Source organism: Morone saxatilis, unplaced genomic scaffold, assembly GCF_004916995.1.
Source record: "Morone saxatilis isolate NCDOM2014 unplaced genomic scaffold, NCSU_SB_2.0 Contig1, whole genome shotgun sequence".
NCBI lineage: Eukaryota > Metazoa > Chordata > Actinopteri > Moronidae > Morone > Morone saxatilis.
In genome coordinates, this window is record NW_023339651.1 from 8,312,340 (window position 1) to 8,333,066 (window position 20,727).

Consider the following 20,727-nt stretch of genomic DNA (forward strand, 5'->3'; position numbering starts at 1 on the left):
ACTCTTCTCCCCCTCAGACTGTTTTCATCCTGCAGAGCAGAGGCGCACAACTCGTCTATGTTACATTAACGGGCTAGAAGCTCTCTTTGAAGATCCAGGGTTGGGTTTTGGGTGTCTGAAATAATGTTTATATTTCCAAACTGTGCGATTGTGACAGTTCAAAAAGCAATCCTGCTTACTTACTGGAGATAATGTTCTGCCTTAGTGTCTTCATTCAACATTATTTAGCGTCACCATCTTCCAGTCCCCGCCGTGGCACAGTTTTGTCATCAAATTAAATCCGCAGCCCTTTTCAAGGTACACTTATGTAACATGATCACATAATGAGACAAACACGGACCCTGCCTGACAAGAGACACTCCTGTCCTCCACGGGGTGCCGTGCGGAGACAAAGCTTTTAAAGTGGTGGTACGGGGGGGAAGAAAAACATTGTTTTACCCTAGAGGTGGGCTGATAGCACAGTGAAAAGCCCATTTGAAGAGGTAGGCCTCATCTGTCACTGGGCAATGGAGGAGGCAGCCATGCAGAAGCCCCCTGATTATAAAGAGATAATTTCATCCAATCCTCCGGTGGTGCTCCATCACCTTGCCGCCATCCTCCACTGCCTTTCATATTTGTTCCCAGCCTGCATCTCCTCACCCGTTTCGTTTTATTACAGCTCCCACTCAATACATATATTTTAGCTCCCCCTTGAATAGGGAAGGAAAGCGGGTCTCCCTCCTCCCCTCCCAATCTCCATCCCACCTCCACCCCCCCATGTGTCTTTTGTTGTGCAGGAATCCACAGCTCTCAACTTGTTGTGTAACGCCTGCTTGCAATTTAGTACATTATGCTCAAGTAACGCACGTATCAGCACTGATTTCCCCCTCATACCTTCAAAAGTGTGTGGCAGGATTTCTGGGGTAACTAGCTGAATCAAGGCAAATACGTTCACGCTAGGTAATGACGCAGAGAAAATAATAAATGATAACATCTGTAAGATAGAAAAGAGCATGTAAATAGGGGGAAGGCTCATAATTACATCTGTTGTCATATCTCCACAGCATTGCGGGTTTAATCTTTAATTTAGTTCTTGTTAGTCATTAGAGATATAACAAAGGACTAGTGTTTAATTAGATCAAGTGAATATCTGAAAATTAAATTACTAGCAGTACTTTCATCTCATACCTTAAAAAATGATCTTGGGAAGAAAATAAATGTAAATATGTTAACACAGGCTTTACAGTGCAGGGAGGTCAGAAGTATCATCGCAGTGTGTTTAAGAGAAAAAAGCAGGGGTGGTGAATGGCAGCCCAGCCTCTTTTCTTTCCCCTCATTTTAACTCACTGTTGGAGGTAAGAGAGATGACATGGAGAGAGAAAGAGGGAGAGAGAGAGAGAGCGAAGGGAAGGGCAGGAGGGAAGAGAGACGGAGAGAGAGCAGGTCGACTCGCTCATCAATAACCACAAGGTCAGACAGGCAGTGCCGGGCTGAGTGGGCCCTGTTAGGAAGCAGCAGCTGAGGATTTGTAGAGCTTGTAAAGGCTTAAAGCAACACCGCTCCGCCTTCTTTGTGCCACTAGCCAGGCCTTTGAAGGGGCCAGGGAGACACCTGCTGGTGGCTGAGGGGCACGATGGTCCAGGGCCGCCCCTAGCCAAGGATCAGCTCGGTATCAGCTGGCACGGTGAGGGGACTAAGGGGAGCAGCAAACACTAGAGGGATGTAAGGAAAGTCAGTTCATGAACGTATATGATCGCTTAGGGTGAGGCCTTTTCTCTTGTGTGACATTAAGGTGCCTTCATTGAAAGTACTGAAAACCAGAACATTTTCTATTATTGTAGTGGCAATGTTAATATATTTTTAAATGATTTATTTAATGTATTTTATTTATTATTTTAAATTTAATTAGTTTTTTTAAATCAGGATATTTCCTGTTTTAGAAAGAATATGTTGAATCAGGTTTGTTGATTCATGGTCCTAAATGCATTCATATGACCACATTTATAAAAAACAAAACAAATATATATTAAACTTTATAATCCTGCCGAATCACTAAGGTGTTCGGCTAGTGAGCCCAGACCTCTCTCAGCTCTCAAAAGTCTATCTATGTGAGACTCCAGAAATATCAACAAACAAATGCGTTCCATCTGCAAAGAGAGTCTCCGATGTCTCTTTTCTTTATGAGCGTTCTAATTTATGGAGAGGAATGCACTAGTGTGCCCTTCTCTCCTCTCAAGTACAGGCATGAGCAGCTCCAATAGGTAGCATAAAAGCTCTTTAGCTGTCTAGTGGAGTAGATTACTGGCCCTACCGTTAAATCCAGCTAGAGACCCCTAAGTGAGCATTATCAGTATGGTGCAGCATGCTGCCTCCTCTCTCTCTCTCTTTCTCTTTCCCTCTCTCTCCCCCATCTCACCGGTACTTTGTGCAGTGAAATTTCTCACTGTGTGATGGTAATGGAGAAAGATGGCGTGAGGGTGGGAGGGGTCTGAGTGATGGCAGAGGGGGGGCGAGTGTTTGAGTGAGAGATGATGCACCGCAGGAAAAGAGATACCCCTGCAGTAGCAAGAAGGAAGGATTGAGACAGGATGAGATAAAGGGGGAGTGAGGAGGGGGTGAGACGGGTGAAGAAGGAGGGGTACGCTTTCCACCACCACCACCCATGTATGTGCTTATTAACTCACTTACCCCTCCACATGAAGCTGCAGGTCACCATGAGTTATAGCCGACACCCCGAGTGTGATATTTATTTTATGTTGAATGCGACATTAAATCAGAGCCCCACAGGCAAAATTGATAACCTTTAATGTAGCTTGTAATACTTTTTAACTTGTGATAATGTTATGTAGCATGTCAGATCACAGCCCTATTGTTTGCCTTCCCTGAAAAATTATTCCTCTGGAAAAAAGAAAAGGAGAGAAAGAGGTTTTCCATAAGCCGCTGCTCCAAAATCAATAGTGCGCTGTAAGGGGTTTTGTTAGAGGAACTCTTATGTAGCTGGAGAGCTGTGGGAGGGAGGGGGGAGAAATGTAATGTAGAGCATGTCTGGGCCCAGGGTACAGATAATTGTTAACCAAAGATTACATAATGGCTAAGTAATGTAAACAAAGAGCCACATGCCAAGTTAATGTTCTCACAGGCCAGGATGGAAGGGGTTCATACAGTTTTCTGAGATAATGCTGACAGACTGGCAGTCTCTACTTAGTGTGGGTGTGTGTGTGTGTGTGTGTGTGTGTCCATCTCTGTTCATTTTCACCCCGAGGTGCTTTAAACATGGCCAGATATCCTCTCTAAGTCATCCAGTGTGTCCTTTCCGAAGGTGTATGGCAGCGTTCGGGGCAACCGCCAGGGCTTGTTAAGGGTGTCACAGGAGCTGAGAGGAATGTCATCCTTTGGGCTCTCTGAGGTGCTTGTCACCTGCCAAATCAATATCTCCCTGCTCAGCTCACAGACCCACACACACACACACACACACACACATACACACACACTAAACTGCAATATCCTGGTGGTGATGGGATTGGCAGCCTCCGTGGGAAGAGGCGAGCTTTAACACGTGTCTGTGTTTCTGTTGCAGAACGCTCCAGTTTAATGGCTGGCAGGTAGAGGCCGAAGAGGGACAATCAACATGAACTCGATTCCGTCGATGGACAGACACATACAGCAGACCAATGATCGTCTGCTGTGTATCAAACAGGTGAGTGTTGTGTCAGATTTACAACTTTGCTTTGTATTACAATGTGAAGGCTTGACACATGAATCACAAAGGGGAAAATGTATGCTACCTCTTGCACGTAGTACACGTGTAAGGTAGCAATTATGTTTCCGCAAGTATTGTATTTAAAGGTGGGGTCAGTCATTCTGCAGAAAGATAGTTGACTGTTGAGTTTCATTGGTAGCACCAACGCCACCTGTTGTATTACTTACTGCAATTTCTCATTTATCACCCCCCACAATCATCAGTATTTGACTATGTGGAATGAGACCCCACCAAATATTAAAATACTGGTACTTTAATTCATATTTCCACCTCGGGAAACCTACTTTTACTCCTATATTTACATAGTTTCAGGGTATCTGATAGCTGTAGTTATTTGTTTTTTTGGACATTCAGATTTAATATTCAAAACATGAGACAAACTGACATGTTTTTTATCGGCTTATCAGGATTTATGGAAAACAGATTTTTAATCCTGATAAAGTTTTCCAACGTCGTATATCTAGTTTTGGGAATTTTCCCTGTCCTCGGGGAAATCCCCCACAATAGAAATACAAGGTTTTCTTTGACACTGTGGTAAAACTCCCCATAAGTGTAATGCAATAATCAGACTCAGCTCCACCTGGAACATGCGCAATATCAGGCTAACGGGCTAACAAACTAATCTAAAAATGATACTTAATTGCAGCACTTGTACTTGTACTGTGGTAAACTGTGTGAAATATACACTGTGCGTGACTTCTTAATTGACATGATGACAGTCAGACGTGGAACGTATTGTTATGTAAACATTAAACACATTATGTATAGTGTCAATATTCGAACTGACCTCGGCATTCCCCACAAGAACGCTCAGCACAGTAAGAGGACGTGGAATCAGAGCCTACAGGTGGATGCTTGGTGGACATAGGACTGTATGGCTTTCAGATGAGCGGTGTGGCAGCAGGCATGGCAGCAAAAGAGTGAGCAGCAGGGTGAACAGGCTTTGGCTGGGGTGGCTACTGACTTTTATTATCCTTTGGGTTCTGCCCAGGCACCTCACCTCACCAAAATCACAGATGCTAGGTAGTTGAGTACCAACAATGTACTCTTACAGAGTCCTCCTTTCCTGCGCTGTGCACATCCCATGCCAGTGTGTGATGTTTCCAGTCAGGATGCTTTCTATCACTCCTCTCTCAAAGTTAACAAGAACTTGGCATAGGAATTTTGTTAGATTTAATTTAATCTTCCTTAAGAAATACAGTTGTTTTTGTGCTTTCTTAACTGGGGTGGAGATGTGAGATGACCAGGACAGGTTCTCTGTGATGTTGATTCCCAGGAACCTAAAACTGTTGACCTGCTCCACCTCAGCTCCACTGATGTAAACAGGGTTGTGTGTCTTTGCCTCCTTTTTCCTAAAACCAACAGTGAGTTCCTTGGTTAAGCTGCCATTGAGCAGTAGGTTGTTTTCTGTGCACCCCACAAGACTGTTGATTTCCTCCCGCTATGAAGTCTCGTCGTTGTTTTAAATCTGGCTGATAATGGTGGTTCTAATCAAATTCTAATCCATATGAATCCGGTCTCTGTGCTTTTAAACTGCATTTAAGTCTTCAGTGGGTTGGGAAAAGTTTACAACCCTTCAAGCTGATGACTTTTTCAACTATTTCAAGCTAAAGCAACCAAGTATGTAATTGGATTGTTGGATTGCAAATCAGTCAGGGGTAAGTAAAGTTGTAACTAATTATTTATTGTGCGGGTAACTATGATATTATTACTAAACTTTATTAGTAATTAATTACACTACTAGTTACTGCGGAAGGTAATGTTATTACTATAATATTATTACTAGTAATGCCCAACACTGAGAGAGACTAATCTGGTTGGTCTTATTATGAGGACTGTGGTGTGACTCAGGTTACTGACCGGGGTCAAAGAGTGGAGGCTCCCCTCCCTCCCCCATCATCACCCTTCTTTCTCCCTCCACCTCTGCTGACTCCCAGCAAGTCCTTTTGTTCTCCTCTCACCACTGTTTGCTGCGGGACGAATCTCTGGCAGAATTAAACAGACATACTTGCGTAACCCCGGGCTACAGGGCTCTCCCTTTGATCTCTCCCCTTAACTGACGGCCCGTTTTGTTTCTGGGCTCTGTGCTGAGGTCCACCTCCTGCAAAGTACATCAGAAGGCCTTTGGGACAATGTATTGGGCTTGCACTTAAACACAAGTGTGGACGTGGCAAATTGTTTTACCCTCGGCAGGGAGTTCCCAGCTATTACTGAGGAAGAGACAAGGTGAGGCAGATAGCAAGACAGGGCGAGTGTTTAGGGAGCAAACAGAGGGAAGCCCCTGTGTGTAGAGACAGGCTTTGATGTCCTTAAGTAATAAGGTAGAGAGAGGTAAACACTCTCAGTCTTCAGTCTGGTTACCTTCTTCACAGCGGGATATTAAATATTCAATATCCACTCTTTCTTTAGTTATATGGGATGTGAAATTAGATTCTCGTAATGCCCTGTATTGCTAATAGCATGAATAATTCTGTAAAGGAAGTTCACAGATCAGGTAAAAGGCATTTGCATCTGTCTTACAAAAAAGTGTAACCAATTCAAATGTCGCAGGGTTAAATGTATTAACCCCACAAGGCAAAAATTTAAACAAACATGTCCCAATGTTAGCGTCCTGGGAAGAAGCACATGGGTAAACATGCCAATTAGAGAGATCCATGGCATACAAGGAGGCCTCCAGTCCATCTAATAAATGGTTAAGCACCGGGTCATTTCAAACCAACCAGTAAGAGCCAGCACCCTGTTAATAGAGGCAGCTTTGTGCCGCAGACAATCAGGGTTTGGAAGGCCCGCATAATAAATACCATTTATGTCCTGCCAATTAGACTAGCAGTGAGCCCATTCAGCCGGTCGTCTATTCTCCTCCCCGCACACAAAGATGATCATCAGGGGAGATCAGAACAATTAACTCACTATCTTCTCCCCCTGCTCCCCATTGTCCAATATCCAAGCCATTAAAATAATTAAGGAAATATTGTAAACCAATCCAGCTGTTTGCTTTAATTGAAAGTGTGCACATGCTGAAATTTGGCATCTCGAAGGCAATACGGATGTGGCGCAGGAATATAAATGAAGCCTCCTCTATTGTGTTGTTGTTTTCTGGAAGATGTGACATGTCTGTCTGAATACTCCCAGCCAGTGCAGCGGACAGGGGAACAAATTGATTTTGTTGCTCAAATGATAAATTACTGCTGAGCGTGATGATAAAGTAGAGGAAATTGGAATCTGTCAGCCTGATTGAATCATGGGTTGAAAGTTAAATCACAAATCATTACGGTGGTAATTTTGAAATTACCGTCTTGTTGTGAAATTGCAATAATGTGATTTATAAACAATACCTCAATAAAACTCTTCATAAACTATAAAAACAGGGTTCTTTTTCACCTCAATTCACTTATTTTCGGAAAGATAAATAGGTATGGGTCAATGACAGGTCCCAACACACTGACACCTAACCCTTGTGTGATGTTTTGATAATCGATTCATCCTTTACTCAATTATTAAGCAAAAATGCCAAACAAAAGCTTCTGAAATGTCAGGATTTGCTGCTTTCTGCTGTCTTACATCATTGTAAATTTAGTGTCTTTGATTTTTACATTATTTTGGAAAAGGTAAACAGCACTGATAGTGTTTGTTTCCTTAAGATGTGTGCAGGTGGTGTGAAATACCTCAAGGGAACTTATCTATAACTTTTAAAGATTCATGCAGCAAAATAAATACGTTCACTTGTTTAACCTCCAGACAGACGAGGATGTTTTAAAAAATGATACATAAAAGCGGTTATCTGATTTCACCCCCCAATACACAGTTTCTCAGTGGCAGTTTGTTTTCCTCTCGCATCCTGGAATTGCACCGTTGTGAACACTTTGGGGAAGATGGGCTCCGTGATACTGCTGGTATCTATTTCGGAGACAGTATTTTTCCTCTCACTGTGGGGAAGCCAGTTTGCTGTCAGACTCTCCACTCAGTGATACGTACAGGGGTTTGGCGGAAACTATGAACTCTCCTCTCGCTGCAGGAGCACTTCCTCAGACTGTAAGTGTCAGTATTTCAGGATGAACTGGAAAACAAGCCTCTCTGTACTGCTGCTGCGCTGCATGGCTATGCAGCTGTTTTTTGTCTGCCACTATGTTCTTTCCAGGGTTAATTGTCTCCATTAATATGTTTGCAGTGCTCTGGGGTGTTGCTGAATGTAGAACAACAACAGCAACTACACCAAAAGCTGTGATTTTGAAAGGGAAGGGAGTCTTTGCCAGATCGCGTGCGCTGTCACATTCAGTTTAGCTGCAGATGTGCAGATCAAGTCGTTTCCAGACGTGACTACAGAGGATGCTTGTATCTGAAGAAAGCAGTATCCTCAGGACACTGAGAGTCCTGTCCTTCTTTGTTTCCCTCGAACTGGGCCGAGCTTTGACTGGAGTGTAAATGTTGGAGGATCATTCTCACCCAGGGGACATGGATAGAGGGGGAGTGAGGGGTCTCTTGGCCACTAGTTTAGGTTTGATTGGTGGGTTTTGGCCGGAGAAGGGGGAACATCTGTGGCGTGGCAGTGCCAAGCTCTCCATGTGACAGCCACACTGGTGGGACCAATTGTTCTGAGTGCAAAGAACAGTAATCACTTCAAGCCCAAGTGTTGGTGGTGTGTTTTTTTCCCCCTCCTCTCTACATATTCTCCCCCCTCCCCCCTTTCCTACCCCTTTCCATCCTTGGTGCGCTGATTGCGTGTGTTGTCTAGCTTCCAGACTCATCTAAATTTAGCATCTGCGGATGTGTGTGTTTCTCCAGGAGACTTTATCCACCAGTAGAATTTACATGCTCAGTAACCCCACCACGTTTCATCCTAGCCTCCCCCCGACAAAAGACATGTTGGCCGAGTAGGGAATAGTCTCGGACAGAACATAGAATAAACAAGACTGGTTTCATCCGGCCCTTGTCTTACACTGGCTTTTTAAATTGATATGAAAGCTGCCTTATCAAATCCTGACCTCTGCTGCCCCCTAAAGAGCAAACAAGAAAAAAGCACTGCAAGGTAGTGACTATACTGCTGTCACTTCTTCTTCTCCTTTTCTCCCTGACAGTGAAATCAAAGCACACAGACTTGTTAAGAAGGCAGCCATTCACTTTAAGCTGACAAACCTCTCTATTTACCTTTGATGCCATGGAGTGGGAGTCCATTTGTTCCTGGTTTATACAAGTGCACTGCAAAGGCTTGTGTGCATTATCTCTCCAAAGGCAATAGATTACTGAAGAGTTGAGGTGGTGTGTCTGCTGTTCTATGTATGAAGTGTTTCATATTGAGTTTTGAAAGCTTTTAGAGAAGAAATGACCAACAGTGAGTCTGATGTGGCGACCCAGAGAGGTACATTTTCCAGTTTTCTTTTCTGCTCTACAGCAACATAGACAGCAGGGTTAGTGAGTGGGCTGCTGGCTCAAGTTGGGGAATGAATGCCATAAAGGGGTGCCTGTAGGTCAAGGAGCCTGTTGTCAGATAAAGTCACCGCACAGCTCAGGGCCGGCTGGTGAAATAAGGGCTTCCTCTGCTATTCATGCAGCCATACAGGGAGATTTATTGCACTCAGTGTTGAGGCGGTGCTACAGAAGCATGAGAAACATATCCCTTCAGCCCTGTGCATTAATACTTTAAAGTTAAAACATAAGTCATGTCACTTAAGTCATTTAATTATTCATCATGTTATTGACTTGGCCCTTGTTTTGGTGACCAGTGATTTTCTCTATCCATCCGTCCATTTTCAATCTCTTATGCAGGTTCGGGGAGGCAGCAAAGTAAACAAATAGTCAAACCACTTCCTCGAATCGACTTTAAAAGCAGGTGTAAAAACTTTTTGGTAGGAAGGAAATTGAATGGTTGGAGATGAGGAAATGTATTTGATCGTTAAATTGTAGCTTATGCAGTATTAGTATTAGGCCTTGGCAATAGATACTTCATCAGTAGCAATAAGAAAATTGTTCAATACAATATTGATAGTTTCACTTGCAAACTGCCATCAAAGCACATAACAAATACATCCTGACTCATAAACAGTCTATCATATCCCTTGATAATGGAGCGTGCTCTGAGTGAATAACCAAAGCTTCTTCCACCCTTTGGAGTATACAACATGTTGTCAGTCGCAACCTACATCTGTTATATCTCAAGAAACAATCCAGAGGCAGCCCACGATGGAGAGATACTCAGCAACAATACTGTATGAGAAAAGATTTACATTACAATTACCTGTGTGCCTTGATACATAAAGTGGTTAAATTCAACCTTTTTTCACCTGGTCTTTATTAGAAATTCATTACAAATGATCAATAATGACTGATATCGACTGAAATGAAGCATTATATTGTGATACATACTTGTTTTTACAAGAGACATAATCTCTATTCTGTTTCCAAGTGACCTTTGAATGTTAGTGGACTTACTAACATATTCCCAAACTTCTTTTATCCCTCCAGCACTTACAAAATCCAGCAAATTTCCAAACAGCAGCGACCGAGTTGCTGGACTGGTGTGGCGACCCCCGAGCCTTCCAGCGCCCCTTCGAGCAAAGCCTGATGGGATGTCTAACGGTAAGTCGCCGGTCGTGACCCCCACCCCCCTTCTTGCAGCTTCATACTTTGAAGGTTCAAGGACAATGAAAGGGCCGCTAAAACAAATGCTGCATTGGCTCTTTCCATAACTCCCTCAGGGATGTGAGGGAACTAATGTTTAGCTGCCTGATCTTCACTGAGGTCACTGGAAAATAAAAAGCATTTCACACTTTAGAAACTACTGAGATTTAGTCACCTTTCAGTGACTTCAGTTACAGTTTGTGCTGTGGCTCATGAAATCAGCACACTGGAACATGAAAAGGAGTGCAATAACGTCCTCAAACCACAAAGCAATCAGTGCTTATAGGAAAAAATACACTTACCAAGCCTGTAATTCCCTTACTTAAATGTCTAGGGGCTTTTGATTAATTGAATAATTAGTATCCCATGACATTCGAAAAAAAGACATGACTGTTTTGAGACGTATACTGTAAACAAAGAAGGATTTTGGCCAAAATGGTAAAAGATAGTTTGCATATTTTGCATTTTACACTAAACTGTCAAAAGAGGCAAATTTTCTTTTGTAGCATGAACAATCCTCTACTCCCTGTCATGTGCATTTAAAGGGAATACTCCACCAGAAATCTCATATGTGTATCATTTAACCTCTGTAGTCTTTAAAGGTGGCTCTTTCGTGGAGGACAGCAGCTTGGATTTACAGGAGTTACAATGGATTCCAGAGACTATACAGCTTCATGGTGAAAAAAAAGGATCAAAATGTCATCAACCTATACCTAATTCAGTACTCCGCTGTCCGACACTCATATTTCTGAGAAAATATTGCTAAATACACAGCTTCTGTTTGCTAGCCGCAACCAACATTAGCAAATGTAGCTAGTTAGGTGTAAAAACGATAAACAGCTAAATGCACTATTGACAAATAGAAGCCATTTAGCCATATTTTTGGTATATTTTTGTCAGAATAGTATGTGAAACATATTGAGTATCCAGAGGGTCAACTTCATCAAGCGAACTATACCTGAGCACACTGCTTTCACAGCATATGTTGCTAGTTGTGCAACTGCGTTAGCTTACATTGGTCACAAATTACAAATGTTAAACAGCTAACTGTGCTAACAACAAACAGTTGACTATTTGTTCATAATTTGGCAAACACATATGAGTGTTTGGAACATACTAAGCATGCGGATAGGCAGATTAGTGTTCTGAGGAGTTTCTATGGACGATGGTACTTGTTTTTCTGTTTTGTTTGTTTGTTTGTTTTTCCATGGCTCTCAGCCACCATTGGAATCCATTGTAACTGTTTTGAATCCAAGCTGACTACAGCTGCCGTCTGCCACAAAGGAGCAAACTACAAACTGTTCAGATAAGCCACTTTTCAAACCTACAGGGGGTGAGTATTTAATAGATTTTTATTGGAGTATTTTCTTTAATAAAAACCTCTTCTGAATTATTCTGTCTCTGTGCAGACAGAAGACTTACTAAAGGAATGATTTACTGTCTGTCCTGTGGAAATTTTGGACCAAGAGACGGAACAGAGAGTCAGGTAGAACAATGGATGGACTGCGGATGTGTCACTCACCTGTCACCCTGGGCCATACTGTGCTTTAACATGCACATTTCCATACTGCCTCCAGCAGTAGATAAGAGATACATATAGCTCCTGTTGGGTGCAATTTGTAACCCTGCAGAGAAAGCATGGCTACAGCAAGCAAAGGAGCCCAAGAGATTTGTACTTGAGCACCGCAGTGAAACCATTGTGACACATCCCTCCATTCAAGTGATTGTTTGTGTTACTGCTTTAATGTGCAGCAGCAGGTGCCTTTTCCTCCATTTCGCCAATTCAATTTGTTTCCTGCCGTGAAAATCTCAAGGCTTTTCCTTTTAGTTTATGGGTTGTATAGACCTTAGCGTGAGCCACACTGGGAGGGAGCACGGAGAATCTGATGTGATTGTGAAATTACCCGGTCTCAGACTGTAATGGCAAACACTTCACCCTGGTGCCTGTATGTTTGTATCTCACTGCTGCCTCAAAATTGGCATTTGGGGATGTCAGACAGGTGGCTACACTGTGGAAAAAATCATCTTCTACAAACAGCTAAATATTGTGTCATCAGGAGAAATTTGCTATGGTACCAAACAATCGTCTGACAATGGAGTAAGCAAAAATAAGATTTCTTGAAAAGCAGTCCATTACGAAACATATCTAACCATGAAAATGGCCATAAAGGGTGCTTGAAACGAGGTTATTTGTCTTCTATGTGTAATCATCTTAATGTAAGAGTTAATAAGACATGTTTGCTTGTTAACACCTGGAGGTTGAATTGCCCTGTAGTATGCACACTGCAAAAAGGGCAAACCAATGAAGTCATAGTATCTATATTAGAATACATTTTACATTACATTTAATTTCAAGCACCATTTTGCCTTCAATCATTACACTGGTCTTGGTTCTTCTTAAGATGTTCAATCCATTTTCAGTTAGAGAGCTGGCAAAGAAACAAGCCCGGTTGAAGTCTGAACGTACTGTATTTTAGCTTTAATTTAATCATATTTCATTTCTAAAACCACTTGGTTAAGATTAGAGAAACAATGCGGTGATGGTAAATAGTAAATAACCTGCAAACGCTAATTTCCAGATGACATCACCATACTGTAAATGAGACCATGCTGACTCTCTGTTGTCTCTGCTTTTCACACACATTTTGCGTTATTCATTGCCTCACGATAGCAAAGTGGCAGGAAAGAATGAGTGACTACTGGATGGTAGACAATCCACCACCACAACTCCACTGACTGTGTACAATTTAAGGCCTGAAATTAGATCTACTTGTTGTAACTTCTTACACTGAAATTACCATTTAGCAAAATGTCCCTCACAAGTTTAGATTCTAATTAGACAGCCTATACTCATATATCTTCTTCTTAATGGGGGATTCCTATAAATAAAGGCCAGATATACATACTCTGTTTTGGTGTCACGTCAAGACTATACTTACAGGAGATAATGATATGGTGCAGGGAGCAGTGTTCAGCTGTATTACCTCAGGGCTTGTCTTGAACTTTCGGAGTGTGACAGCAGGATCGCGGCTATGAAAACCCAGGAATCTGTCTCTGGTGAGGCACACTGGTCCACACAGCATGTCCTAAAGGTCTGAATATCTAGAGCGGTTCTCTTTGAGCTGATAATGGCGATGGTAAATCAAAGCAACGTGTGCCACATAAGGGTGATTTACGTCACCTCCTGTGGCATGTGGATGTTTCTCTTAATGTTTCCTCTCAGTGGGCACCGCTGCACTAGAGGCCACGTTTTCTCCTCGTCTTGCTGTCCACCGACTCATATGGAACTGATAAACTTGTGGTGACTTTATCCTTTAAGTTAAACCGGGTCTTTGATGCTGCCAAACTTCACTCTTATATAACATTCAGAATCTGGGAAGATATCAAGACAAATGTTAAGTCCTTTCCTTTGATGATTTAAGCTACCGGGGTGGATATTCAGTGTGTTTTTCTTAAGTAATCTATAAATGCAATGATATCATTTTAAAAATCTGAATTTAATGCACATTTCAGATTACCGATTTGGTATCATGGAAATTATGTATCCATTCCTGTTTGTTTGTCCTTTGTATTGTTGCTTTTTAGTTAGCAGGACATCTCAAAAATTTGATTTCAATAAAATTTGGTAAAAACTTCATCAGTGATGGCTGTTTTTAAAAATCAGCTTCTGCATTCAAATGAATAAAATCAGGCACATCTATCCTTCAATGGTATGTCAATACAGGTATTTAAATGCAGCTTAAAAATGTTAAACATTATCTTTTCTGAAAAAAGATTAACACTAGGTTTGGGCAGCCTTGGAAGAGGTATTTGCTTTATGAGCACTTTCTACTCATTTTTGCTGTTTAGTTGATAATGAAATTGGCATTTGTGTGACTTTCTTTCTTGGAATAGAAGATAGAATAGATAGAATTTAATAATAAAAGATAAATAAAGGAAGGAAAGGGAATAAAGATAATACTAAACAAAAACCTTGCCTATAAAGATTTAGTGTTTGGTTTTTTTTTGTCAGTTTCAAATAAAAGAACACAATTATCCACAAATCTATGAATCACCATGTTGTTATTCAAAAATGCATTCATTGACCTCTTATCTTTATTTTTGACCTATATATAGTTGAATCATAATACAGTATGTGTGTGGTGGTGAAAGTTTTTCAAGAAATAAAATATCTCTATTTTTAAAAAAGCTTTAAATCTTACAAAGTTATTTCCTTAATGGAACAGAATATCTGACATTGTCCTGACTGTATGCTGTCATTGTGTTCAGGTGGTCAGCCGCGTAGCAGCACAGCAGGGCTACGACTTGGACCTGGGCTACCGGCTCCTGGCCGTGTGCGCTGCCAACAGGGACAAGTTCACTCCAAAATCAGCAGGTAAGACCAGAGTTTTCTCAACCATCGTCTCAGACCATCTGGCCATGCTGGCCTATCCGGGCTCAAAGTTCCTGCCTGCATTCTTGGCAGCATTTCATGGTACCCACCCATTGCTGCTATAAGATCCTGATACACCAGAAAAGTACTGTACACCTAACTGTGGACAGTATTTCAAGTAAACCAAATGGTGACTGGGATGTTTTATTTCATGTTATTTAGTATTTTAAGTTGATTATCAGACCAGGTTCTCAACAAGAGAGTAATGCAAAATACCCTTTCCTTTTTCAGTCTCCCTGAGCATTAAGCATTACCCGCTGATATCTGCATAAACTTTGACTTCTTCATGTCGCATTTCACTTCCAAACTTGTTCACAACACCCCGATTTGGTGTCTTCTCTAGGGAGTTTTAGACAAAGTGTGTACAGTGGAATACTCCATTTGTCACACCCGACAAAAAACTACTGTATCAGTGATGATGAGTTCCTGTTTTCATACAGCACCGTCATCTTGGTACAGTGATGGATTATTGGGACGGATGTATACTGCTAAATGTTGTTATCAAGCTGGCGAGAAAAAGCAAGCTGAAGCACGATGGGAATGAAGATGTATAGGCTGTCAGCAGCTCGGAAGATAACAGGAATATTTTGTCCTCCTTTACAGTTTTTGATTTGTGGTTTCCACCTGTCTTGGGTTACGGGGGAAAAGCGGGGTTGTGCAATTGCTTCTGCGTGCCCGGCCTCTCCGTTGAGCCGCCTTAAGTCGACTAGGACATGAAAGTCGGAGCCACATATTGTTTGAATTTTCACTTGTGTTTGCCTTTCTGATTTATGGAGTCCATGGTTTTATATGTGGTAATATGAGGCTTCAAATCACGCAGTGTCACTCTTATGTCAGCTACAGGAGGGGAATCATTCTCCGCCTGCAATTAACTTACTCTGCCAAATGTTCTAATTCTACTTAATGCTAAATCAAATCTCAGGCCCTACTTTATGGGCTTAGATAAGATTGCCAATTGATTCTCTGTCTGAATAATTTCCTGCAACAGTAGTCATTTGGAAACAGGCAAGTACTCGAGTCTAGGCAGCATCCCAAAGTGCATTTCATGGACAATTATGTACCTGTATATGCATGAATATTTTGAGAAGAGAGGCCTGTAGAAAGAGAGAGAGAGTCAATGGAAACCACTGAGGAGTCATTCTCCTGCAAAGCTCCCAGAAGCTTTTTAGAGTGGAGGCCCCAGTCGTGGAGGTTGTTAAGGCGGGGAGAAAGCCCTCTCTGGCAGCCAAGGGAGATGGCTCTTAAACGACACTCCCACAGGGCCCCATGGGCAGGACCCACTCCCGGCATCCAGCGGGGCCGTTGCCGAGTGACGGGGGAAGGGGAGTGAGTCACATGATGGGGCCGGGATGGCAGCAGAGGGTCAGCCTTCCAAACACCAGAGACAGACGAGTCAGTGTCTCCACTGAGGAGACTTTTGGAAGCCTGAATCTGCAGAAAACAAATCTGAGAAGCTAGATTCAATCTGTGTATAGAGGACATGTAATTAAGTTCATGTTTAGTTGAATACAGCATTCTGTGCATGATGTTGTTTTAAGGATAATTAATTTAGCCAAATCTGACAGTTTTCCTGAATGTTTTTTTTTTAATTCTCGGCTCTTTCATAAATACAGAAAGTCAGACAGCCATTTGTTGCATAACACACTTTTTTATTGTTCTGGATATAAACAGTTTGAAACTGTTCCACCTTATGTTTGTTCCTTATCTCTGCTAACAAAAGGACTTGTGTAGCTTGTGTAACTTGTGTAGTTGTGTAGTTTTTTTTTTTAAATGTCCAGGGAGCATTTGAAGTCAAATCATACTCTTATAACCACTGGTCTGCTCAGTCCAATGGTGCATCTTGTACTGTGCTCTCAACATCTATGTTAAAAGTGTGGGTGGGATGGAGGGGGCTGTCTGCCACAGAGGACATCATGTCAATGGATGAGCGCTAATAAGTAAATCAGATTTGGTGTCCCATTTTAACCAGGCCTAACTTGTCTTGGCTCTGACCCGCGGCCTGGTCCAGCTATTACATTACTGTTATGTCATCTAAATTCCTCTCGAACATGGGAGAAAATCGAGGGGGAAATGGTGCTGAGGGGAGGGCAGAGCTGATTTCAGCTGTAGGAAAATCAATGTTCACAGTCAACTTACAGCTGAAACAGGTTGTAGCTTTGACAAATTGATTCATCATGAAATGTCTCCAACAGTTAAAGACATTAGTTTGTTAATTTCTTTGTAAGAAAAAGCTTAGAAGGGCAAAACCCAAAGAAACAGACCTTAATCCTAATGACACCAGCAATATGTATCTGCTCGCCTGAGGAAAACTTCATTATCACCTCCTATTGATTTTATCAGTTAACATACATACCAGCAAAGTGGGTAGTTTAGAGGTTTAGATAATTTGTTGTGTTTCAACTGCCTCCGCAGCAGACTGGAAATGGAAAACTACACAGAGTGTGATTTAGTGAATTACTGATCTCTTCAATAGACTAGTACTCAGGGGGATCGGCCAGTTGTAGTCCTTTTGCCTTTTTGTAAGCGGCCCACAATGCTCGGGCAGTGCTGGGGGAGGGGCGCCTGTCTGCTAGTAGTGACCTCTTTGTGAATGAGATTAGCCTGCTCTATTAATCTGTGATTACTTGGACTGTCTTACCGCAGGGCGAAGCCACGCACGTGGAGCCGTGGCGACATCAAAGCAGGGAGATCACTCGCTCGGTGTGGATAAACTCATCAGGGCCTCCTCTCTCTCTCTCTCTCTCTCTCTCTCTCACTTCATCACAGAGTACATTACAAGCCCAGTTAGGCCTATTTCATCAGTCCCCTCCCGCAGGTCTGTGGTGGTTCAGTCTGGTTCGAGAGCGTCGACAAAACGCTTAATCACGATTTTTTCCTCCAAGAGGGTCAGAGTGGCACATTCCCAATAGTTTGCGCCTCACCAAGCTCTTGGAATTCCTCAGCCCAAAAGAGTGAAAGGAGGCAGCAACTTATAAGGGAGGGAGGGGGGTTTCAGCTCTTCGAGCAGTTCATTCTTTCATGTAACAAACGCCTGGTAAACCAGCTATTCAGCACATAATTAGTTGGGCTTCAGCTCTCGCTCTGTCAGACTGGTTTGTCTCCACATTCATGCAGGGCCGTTTGATAAGTAGACATTGTGGGTTGTAACTAACAGCGTCCGCCTGATAAAAACATCCAAGCAACAGTGGTTTTTTTTATCATTTATTTAATCTATTTTAGATGGTTTGATAGTAGAGTTTTTATGGTGGGACTTGGAAGGGTGTTAGATTTCCAGCCAGTTCAAGCATGAGGAAGCAGAAGCCAGTGTGGGAGGGGATGTTTGCAGTTGTAGATAAAGATTAGGCAGTGTGGCCAACTGCTTCAGGCTATAGAAAGCTAATAAATCCATCTAGAATATCCATCATAACAGTTAGCCAAGTGAAGTCAATTTTATCCATAGCTATAAAATTAGAAGTTTTTCTCAAGAGGGCTTTAAAACACTCTGATTAGACCCTTGATTCAGATAAGCAAAAATAAGCTGCATGTAGACCGAGCTAGTAGGAGCAGAATTCTAATGTGCTGGGACAGAATTACAATAAGTCGTTTAATATAAAGTACATATTAAGTGTGATAAGTTATAGAGTTTTAGGCAAAGTATGAACGTGTTTGGCATGTAGACTCTGAATCAAAGTTAGTGGTTAATTCTATTTAAAACTAAATCTACAGGTGAGAAAATTAGGTTTGGGCCAAAAAGCTATTAAATAGTTTTAATAATTGTCTTCAATTAAATGGAAAAAAGAACATTATCTTAATGCTAGTAGTCTTATTGATTTTCTAAATGAAAATTCACTAGACAGGGAAATTGCAGAAATTCTCACTGTTTTCAAAGGGAAAAAAGACAGGGTTTATGCTTTCATACTTCATACTGAAGTGGTTAAACTATTTATCTCGCTAGAGTGCAAATCTAACCTAAATTTCCTCTGAACTGTAGTTTGAAGTGCAGATCATACATCAGCTTTTACCGTGCCTTCAAGTGAAGTGGTGCTTAAGATGCGCAGGTCAGACGTGTTGTCACTGAGCTGTGGAAAGGTCTCTGATTCTACACACAATACAGAGGTCAGATAAACACACACAGGCCTGCAGGGCTGTAATTTCTCTTCCCAGAGCTTTCCGCACCAAAATGTTGTTTTTTTTTTAACTTTCTGCCTGCCTCTCCACCCGGTGTGCTTCAACATATAGTTTAGCTGTGGCTTTTCCTAAATAGAGAATAACACAGAAGTCTAAAAACAGTGTTGGTGGTCTAAACCTTGTTTGATTGTCAGCAGCGGTTTTATCTGAGAAAAAAAACAACCATTACTTAATCAAATTTAAATCCAGATTTAAGCCTTTATTTTCCTCGTATGGGAGATGTTGGTGAGTGATGTCCACTATTATCTTAAGAACTCAGACCCAAAGGATGAGTGTTCACTCACCCCACCAGTAACTGTATAAACGTATAACTCTGTGTTTAGTCTCGTCAAGTCCTACATTATAAGGTGTACATATATTATGGATATGGTTATTTTTATAGAAAAGCTCTTTATTAAACCTCTTGAATTTCCCCTTAATATAACCCAAAACGCCTTCTATTCACGGCTGCGCCATACATCAAAATGGAAATATTCTAGATGTGTTGTGCACCATTGTATACACATTTCTACAAACTTCAGTGCAATGTGTTTGGTATTTTCGGAACACGGAAACTCCTCTAGAATTTAAAACACAGTTGCATGGATTTGAAAAAAAAAAGCTGCGCAACATGAGTTTGTAAACACGGACCCATGTCAGAGTTTACAAGGTTAAAGGTTTATTAAGTGCACATGATTCTTAGAAAGATACAGTATGCATGTCACAGAAGCTATAAATCTACACTGTGTCCTTTCTACATTTGTCCAATCCGTGTTTTTTACACTATATGATGACTCCATGTGAAGTCGTCCAGCCAGCCATGATTGATGAGTTAACTTGCAGTAGGGCTACAGGGCAGTAAGTCACCTGCCGTGCACTTACCTGATAGTAAATACCAGGAGAGCAAATACAGACAGGAAAGACCAGAGATAAGAGCTGTTGAGCTTGTTTGTCCTTCCTCCCTTCTATGTAGTTGTCGCAGTTATTATGTCTGTGGCAGCAGGAGGTGATTGCTAGCATCTTCAGCCCCTCACATGTGGCTCTGCCATTTGCAGTGTGAGAGAATCGGATGTTTGCATATAAAAATGAATTTGAATCGTACCTTGAGTTTCTAATTAAATGCTTGTTATCGTATTTTAGCCACAGATCAGTTGCACTAATTTGACACCTGAATTGACTCTCTGCTGGTGAGTGTGAGTATTTTTATTTGCAGATGACAATAGACGCTCCAGACTGCCTCAGGTGGTGTGTCTGCCCACAGTTTACATGTTTTATATGGGTGTAATTATTTATCCAAAATCTTTCTCGGGCTCATGTGTGCTGAAAGACAAATGTGGTCTAATTGGCCCCTCCCTCTCCGATTCCAACCCTCTGCGCATTAGGAAGCCACAATACCCAGCCTCCTCCTCCTCCTCCTCCTCCTCCTCCTCCTCCTCCTGGTCCGCCATGCCCCTTAATTACAATGACTAGTTTGATGGATTAAGTCGACTGTATGCAAAGACAAGGTTTGAGGGCTGAAATCACTGCTTAATGTACCCACCTGAACCCGTTTCTATCGCCACTTTTCGGCGGGACTTGCGGTGCGCCTCCCTCAAAACAAATGCTGCTTTAAATGAATTGATTGAGGCTTCTTTTACTCGTTGCTCTGGACCCAGGCCAAGATACAGGCTGTCTAGCACATTAGGCACCACCCCCCTTTGCAGGTTTGAAATGTGAGCTGCCTGCATTTTTTTCCTCTCCTCTCCTCCCTCCCTCCTCCCTCCCTCCTCCCCTCCCCTCCCCTCCCCTGCCCTCC

At 42.0% G+C, this 20,727-nt stretch overlaps 1 protein-coding gene across 2 annotated transcripts in view; it reads left to right on the forward strand.

Annotated features, from left to right (window-relative positions):
• LOC118326964 (zinc finger MIZ domain-containing protein 1-like) overlaps positions 1-20,727 on the forward strand; it is a 114,951-nt gene that overhangs the window by 69,755 nt on the left and 24,469 nt on the right. For both annotated transcript variants that reach the window (XM_035660131.1, XM_035660138.1), the window contains exons 3-5: positions 3,557-3,676; positions 10,199-10,312; positions 14,624-14,729. In XM_035660131.1, coding sequence (XP_035516024.1) covers positions 3,608-3,676; positions 10,199-10,312; positions 14,624-14,729 — 289 coding nt within the window. In that variant the 5' untranslated portion in view covers positions 3,557-3,607. The remainder of the gene's footprint in view (positions 1-3,556; positions 3,677-10,198; positions 10,313-14,623; positions 14,730-20,727) is intronic.